At 48.2% G+C, this 7,268-nt stretch overlaps 1 protein-coding gene across 1 annotated transcript; it reads right to left on the reverse strand.

Annotated features, from left to right (window-relative positions):
* Positions 1–5,586: 5,586 nt before the first annotated feature.
* Positions 5,587–6,826, reverse strand: LOC116596396 (ATP synthase F(0) complex subunit B1, mitochondrial-like). Its single transcript, XM_032353700.1, has 2 exons — positions 6,816–6,826; positions 5,587–6,210 (listed from the first exon to the last, which is right to left on the reverse strand). The coding sequence occupies exons 1-2, from the start codon at positions 6,824–6,826 to the stop codon at positions 5,751–5,753; spliced, it is 471 nt and encodes a 156-aa protein (XP_032209591.1). The 3' UTR covers positions 5,587–5,750.
* Positions 6,827–7,268: the final 442 nt, after the last annotated feature.

Here is a 7,268-nt window from a genome sequence, read left to right on the forward strand (position 1 = left end):
CCCTGCCATCCTCTTGCCAGCCTGAGGCAGAATCAGGACTGATCTGCCAGGGTCTCTAACAACTAGAAGTAATCATGAATATTAATTTTCAGACAACTAAGTGCCCTTTTGTTTTAAAACTCCTGAGGCGGATCCCCTAGGTGGCTCAATCGGTTAAGCAATGTCCGTTGAGTGTCTCCTGTACTCCAGGCACTGTCTTCAATGCCGGAGACACGAAAGTAGACAGGATGGGCTTGCTTCTAGCACAGGGCAGCCTCAGGGAGTTTCAGATGACACCGTGGCCGTAATAATAGCTTTTGTTATTATGCCTATTACTGTTACTATAATTTATAACATAGGTCCTCCGTGACATCCTTGCTGTTAAAATTTTCAAACACCTGTTAGAGTCCACCATGAGCCCATTAACCGTTGAACTGCACGAGCTACGACCCGCGTGTCCCAAGATTATTCACGGATATAAGAGAATCTTCTCTGTAAAGTGTTGTCACTGGGGCTGAGATGGATCTCTCAGGGAAGACCAACTTAACATGCACTTGACGGTTGGTCTGCAATTTGCTTACTCTGGGATCAAATAAAACTGTTTTGTGGCAATGCTTTGGGGGTAGGTATGTATTTTTCAAATAAAAATGTATCTGTATTATAGAACAAAACTTTGTAATGTAAAGAATGAAAGACCCCATGAGTCTTTTTAAACTTTCTGCATTTATTACTTTAAAAAAATGAAAATTTAGAGAAATGTCATAAGTCAACCTTGCCTTTACTCAGTGACCCCCTTGCCCCTCCCGGCCTGCCCACATACAATAAAAGATGCCCACTCTTGATAGCTGCTGTGGGTCCTTCAAGCTTTTCTGTGCATGCAAACGTCCAGATTCCTGGAATAAAAATAGGCCATTACACCCGCTTTTTAAATATGCATTCCTTCCCCCACTGAACACTACATACCTCAGCCAAGGAGCAGGCCCATTACTCCCGTGGCTGCAGGAGGTTACCCCTACACTATTTTGAAAGTGATGTAGGATTCTGTTAAAGGCTGTTCCACAATTTTAACCAGTTCTCTACTGATGGACATTCGGATGGCAAATGGTCATTTGCCAACAGTGCCGTGGTAATCATTCTTGTGTGTGCATTTTTATGTGTGCATTTTTAGATAAATATTCCCATAGGGCAAATTTCTAGAAGTGGATTAGAGGTTAGAGAAGTAGATTAGAGGTTCAGAGAGGTTGATTGACTTGTCAAAGGACACACAGCTGGAAAGTTGCCTGGCGGGGACTGGAAGCTGGGCCATCTGATCCCGGATCTTCCCTCCTGAAACAGAGAGCTGGATGCCTCTCGAGGCCGGGGTGTGCTCAGCAGACCCCACTTCGGGAACTCTAATTCTGATGGGCACTGCACTTGTAATTAGAAGGCAGGGTTCAAATCCCAACCTTGCTGTTTTCCAGCTGTGCAGGCTTCTGGAAAATGGGAGCAATGGCGCTGTGCTCTTAGAGTGGCTCTGGGGAGCTGATGCGACCACAGTGCTCTATCATTACATAAAGGGAGGCTTTTATTCCGTGATGGGATATGAAAGGAAAGGGGTAGGATGTGAGGGGGTAGAAACCTGCACATACATTCAGCATTAGCATGACTGCTAAGCTGCTAAGTAGGGGGTCGGCCTCTGCAGGCAGGAGACAAGTTTCCCCACCAAGGTCTGTCCTGGAGGAAGTAAGGAAGGGCTTAAGACTCCCTGCTGCCTCTTTGAGGATCCTCAGGGGCAAAGCTATCCAGAGGGGGAGAGCCAAGGGATCTAAGGCCAAGGGCACTGTGCTTCCTTCATTTGGATATTTATATTTTATTTATTTTTTTAAAGATTTTATTTATTTGACAGAGAGAGGGAACAGAAGGAGAGGGAGAAGCAGGCTCCCTGCTGAGCAGGGACCCCCCCCCCCAATATGGGGCTCGATTCCACGGCTCTGGGATCATGACATAAGCCGAAGGCAGAGGCTTAACGCACTGAGCCACCCAAGCACCTCTGGAAATTCATATTTTAATGTCTCTGAACTGTTATGATAGATGAGAGTGTTTGGAATGATATGTTCTTTCTTTCTTTTTCTTTTTAAAGATTTTTCTGATATGTCCCTGGAATGATATGTTCTTTCTTTCTTTCTCTTTTTAAAGATTTTATTTTATTCTTAAAATTCTTTTATAATAATTTTAAAACGATTTTATTTATTTCAGACCGAGAGCACAAGCGGGGAGGGGATGGGCAGAGGCAGAGGGAGAAGCAGGTTCCCTGCTGAGCGGGGAGCTCCAAACAGGGCTTGATCCCAGGACTCTGGGATCATGACCTGAGCTGAAGTCAGACGCTTAACCTGAGCCACCCAGGTGCCCTGGAATGATCTGTTTCTTCTATTTTCTTTTTCTTTTTTATAGTATTTTATTTATGTATTTGACAAAAAGAGATCACAAGTAGGCAGACAGGCAGGCAGAGGGAGAGGGAGAAGGAGAGGGGAGGCAGGCTCCCTGCTAAGTAGAGAGCCCGACGAGGGGCTTGATCCCAGGACCCTGAGATCATGACCTGAGCTGAAGGCTGAGGCTTTAACACACTTGGCCACCCAGGTACCCCAAGGATCTGTTTCTATCAGTGACTGGACAGTCCTCAAAATCCTGTCCCACAAAGGACCAAGGGAGTCCTCCAATCAAGTAAATTCTGGGCATATCTTGCTTCTTCTCTTTAGAGGAAATTGAGGCCCAGAGAAGGTGAATGACAAGTCCAGAGTCAGGGAGCTAGAGTAGGCATGAGCAGGGCCTTGAAGCCCCTGTGTGCTTTCTAAAATTCCAGATCCCTGAGGCTGAGGGGCCCGGAGTGGAGGAAGGACTGTGCGACACTGCCCCTTTGGGAAGTGTGGGAGGGGTCCCCAGGGGTCAGGCCTCAGAGAGGTGGCTTACATTAATTACCTTTGGAGCCTCTTCATGCTCCACCCAGAGCCCTGACCAAAACCACGGCAGTACCATCTGTCAGCTGGCTCGCCCTCACCGCCCACCACGCAGGGCCCTGAGCTCGTGTCACTGCACCTGTGGAGAGGGAGGCACAGAGAAGGAGGGTGAGACTCAGACCAGGGCTGTCGCTTGGCCAAGGTCACATAGCAAGGAAGTGGTGCAGGCAGGATTTGAATCCAGTGCTTGTCAGAAAATGTCATCAGACAAAAGAGGACAAGGCTGTGCATCACCCTTGTGGGGGGAGGGTCTGAGCGTAAAACAGCCGAAGTGACACAGGAGTGCCTGGTCTCAGACCCTATCTGGGGTGGGCCTGAGAATCTGCATGTCTAACAAGGTTGCAGCCGAGGCTGAGGGTGCCCCTGTTGGACCACATGTCCAGGGCCACTTTTTGGTTTTGCTTCTTCTGCACCATCCCCTAACTCCCCCTCCCACCCCATCTGGGCTAAGACAAGGGAATTTCAACCAGCCATGGCCTCAGAGAGCGAGATGATGAAGGACTCTGTGGTTTGAAAAACCAGGGTGTGATTTTCCTATCTTTTTAATCTCTGTGTGACCTTCTTTAAGTCACCTGATTTCTTGGAGCCTCGGAAAATTCTCTAGAAAATGCAGATGCTAAGACGTACTTCCTAGATTGCTGAGATGATAACTATAAGCCCACGCAGGGTTGTCACAGGAGCTCAGTAAGTTACCCTGTGTCCAGCACACGTGATTTCCCTTTGATTTCTGCTTCTCCACCAGGCGTCTGGACTGTGGCTGGGTCAGGATGTTCGAAACTCCGGGGGTGGGGGGGCGCTGCATGGAGCCGACTGTATTCTGTGTTCTTTAAAAATTATTCCTAAAGGCAGCATCAGCCTGGATTTCCCCAATCTCGGAGCCCCCAGTAGAAGAGACAGCCAGGGAGGGCAGGGAGGCACCAGAGAAAAGCCCAGGAGATGAAAACTGCCTATAGATTAACCCCTTAGGGACCCAGGACAAGTGCTCTCTAGTCCCTGACAGCTGTAGGCTCTGGGCTTCGTCATGTGGGAGGAAGCAGCTGGCTCTTGGGTCCTTACCTGCCGCAGCAGATCTGGGCCTCCTGGTGCACAGGTGCTGGGGCTGCTCAGTTTTGATCTTGCACGGAGCCTGGCAGCTTGCAAGTGTGCAACAAGCATCTGGTCTGCGGTCAGGTGTGTGCCTGACCCCATCTACTCACCTCGCTTCTACCTATGTTCCCTCCTTCCTGGGGGCTGCTGGAAGGTTCCCAGGGGCAATCCAGCTCCCTCCCACCCCAGCTCTGAGACAGATGCATGGGCATGTTGTCAATTTGCCCACCTCCTTGGCCAGGTCAGATCCTTGAATTTAGCTTGATTTAGCTAGATCCTTGAATTTAGCTCAGAGTTTTGGTCTTGCTGGGGCCACCCTTCTGGCCTGTGCAAGAACCTGCCCTCCAGATAATTCAGTCAGTGAAGCAGAACCCTGGGATTTGTTATAGGATTTGAATGTATGCAGCTATGGGAGGGGGGTTAGCATTCTCTGGTGCTGGAGCTTGAAGCCATAGGACGGACAGACAGGACAGGAGGATGGATGCAAAGTGAGGAACAGAGGAACATCAAGGACAGGCAGTAAGCCACACGCATGAGCTCGAACCAGTATCGGCGCCCTGTATAATTTGCTAGGGCTGCCATATCAAAATACCTCAGGCAGGGGTGACTTAAGCAACAGACATTTATTTCCTCCCAGCTCTGAAGGCTGGAAGTCCAAGGTCAGGTTTGGGTTCTCCTGAGACCTCTTCTTGGTCTGAGGATGGCTGCCTTCTGGCCAAGTCCTTCCATGGCCTTTCTTCTGTGTCCATGCATCCTTGGTGTCTCCTCCTCTTCTTACAAGGACACCAGTCATATTTTAAGGACCTATTTAGCCAGAGCAACTCCATCTTGGTTAAAAGCTATTTTGTTGTTTGTGCAGTAAAACATAAACTGACCCTGCCCCCCTCCCCCCAGAGAAACTTACTTAGAAGCAAGTCTGGGAAACCAGTAAAATGGGGTCAGCTAGTTCCTAATAACAGAGCCCAGAATACAAGGCCAGGTCGGCCAGTTCTTGATAACAGAGCCCAGGTGGAGACATCCAATCAGTAAGAAACACACATACTTTTTCCCTAACCACCAAAGAATGTAAACCCCGTCATTTGGGCGCCAACCTTGAGCACCAATTCTGACCAGAGTAATAGGTTAGGTCAAACATCTCTATAGGGTAAATTGTAATTCAATTGGCCACCTGCGTGTGACCTAACATGACTACAACCTCATTGGCCACCTATGTGTGGCCAGACTTTTGCTCTATAAAAGATAGTCTGTAAGCTGGGGATGGTCGCTCTCTTCGGAGAAGGCCCTTAGCATAGGATAGAGCTTTGCATAACTTTAACTTTGTTTCAGTCTCATTCCCCTGACCGATCAGTCTGATTTCTAATACTTGGCATAAAAGCTTTAAATAACTTTCAATTTGTCTCAGTCTCATTTTGTTTAATAACGGACCTAACAATATCGGATTTTTTTGTTGTTGTTGTTAGCCACCAACAAGTTTTATTAAAAGCAACTGCTCATTCAATAGTGATCATGGAAGGATGAAAAACATCTTGTTCACCAACAGATTGTTTTAATTCTCTCACTATAAGAAACAAACTTTTCATTTTTAGGGAAGGTTAAGTGTAACTTCAGTAGACAGCAATACAGAAAGATTGTGCACATGGACTAATTTCTTCAGTCAATTGCTTCTAGCTGTCTCCACTGGGATAGAAGCATTTACAGAACTGGCTGTGCTTGAGCCTTCTTTGCAAGCAGCTTTAGATCTGCAATGCACTCGGCGATTGTCTCCTTTTCCTGCTGTGCAGAGATGCTCTGCACCACATGCTTCTCTACCCAGTTTATCATGTGCTCTTGTTCCTTTCGACGCATCATGTTCTGCACAGAGATGTGATAGTCCAGGCGATTCTTAACCGCCCTGTATACCTTGTGCAGCCACTCCCGGTAAGTAAGCTCCAGTGCCATAGCAATGTTATTCCTCTGGACATCAAAAAGGTAATGGCGCTTGTCAACCAGTGCCTGCTGTGACTTCTCCATATCAATCGCATCCTGGATCTGTTTGATGGAAGCCTGTTTCGCCTCTTCTAGCTGGGCAATTTTTTGCTCATTGAGTTTATCAGCAAATTCTCCAACTCCCCACCACACGACCTGATTTAACCTAATTATCTCTTTCAAGGCCCTATCTCCAAACACGGTCACATTGGAAGCTAGGGCTTTAACCTGAATGGGGTGGTCTAGCCATGGTCTACAAAGACTCTATTCTAAATAAGGTGACGTTCACAGATACTTGTGGTTAGGAATTCAACCTATCTTTTGGGGGGCACCATTCGGTCCATGACAGGGGGTAAGTTTAGCTAGGAGAGGTTGCAGAAGAGCAGTGCAGGCCCACCAAGAGGTGAGGAGACCTGATAGGAAGCCATTGCAGAAAACTGGGTAAGAAGCAGAAACTTAAGGGGCGTCTGGGTAGCTCAGTTGGTTGAATGTCTGACTTGATTTTGGCTCAGGGTGATAAGATCGAGCCCTGTGTCTGGTTCAGCACTCAGCGAGGAATCTGCTGGAGATCCTTTCCCTCTGCCTCGCCTCCTGCTCGTACTCTCTCTCTCGAATAAATAAAGAAGCAGATACTTAAATAAAGCCCCGAGGACAAGGAGTGGGAGGCAGGTGAAGTGGGTGTGATTCTCTTGCTTTACAGGTGAGGAAAATGAGTCACAGTGCCCCAGTATTACCTTTCTTGAGGTCTCGCCGTGCACCGATAGGAGCCTGGATCTGTGATTCTCTGCTCACTCATATTCCATGGTCGTATCTCCAAAGCTGGGCCAAGGGCCCCTGACCTTGCAGATGGTGAATGACCCCTTGACTGAGGTCTTCCCATTTGAAAAGAGATGGAAGCACAGCTGAAAGTCCCATTCTCCTGCCCCCAGGTCCGGGACCATGTAATCCTGGGAGGTCTCTCTACTGTCCCAAGGGGGGATTAGGAGCTCTTTCCTTTCCTACCATCGAATGCTTCTATTGTAATGCAGGCTCTTCTCCAGGCCTGGGTTAGCCCTTACCTGTGCCAGCCCTATGTCCTTAGACTGTGTTGGTCAAGAGGCCAGTTGAGAGATGTCAAGACCTCGCTGCCCCATATGCCTCTCTTCATGGCCTGCCCTAGTCTTCCCTATCACAGCCAGCACTTGGCGCTTCTGGGAACTGGGACCACAGGTGCGAACCGGATGTGAGAAACCTTCTGAATGCCGA

This window comes from Mustela erminea, chromosome 7 (genome assembly GCF_009829155.1).
Source record: "Mustela erminea isolate mMusErm1 chromosome 7, mMusErm1.Pri, whole genome shotgun sequence".
Lineage (NCBI taxonomy): Eukaryota > Metazoa > Chordata > Mammalia > Carnivora > Mustelidae > Mustela > Mustela erminea.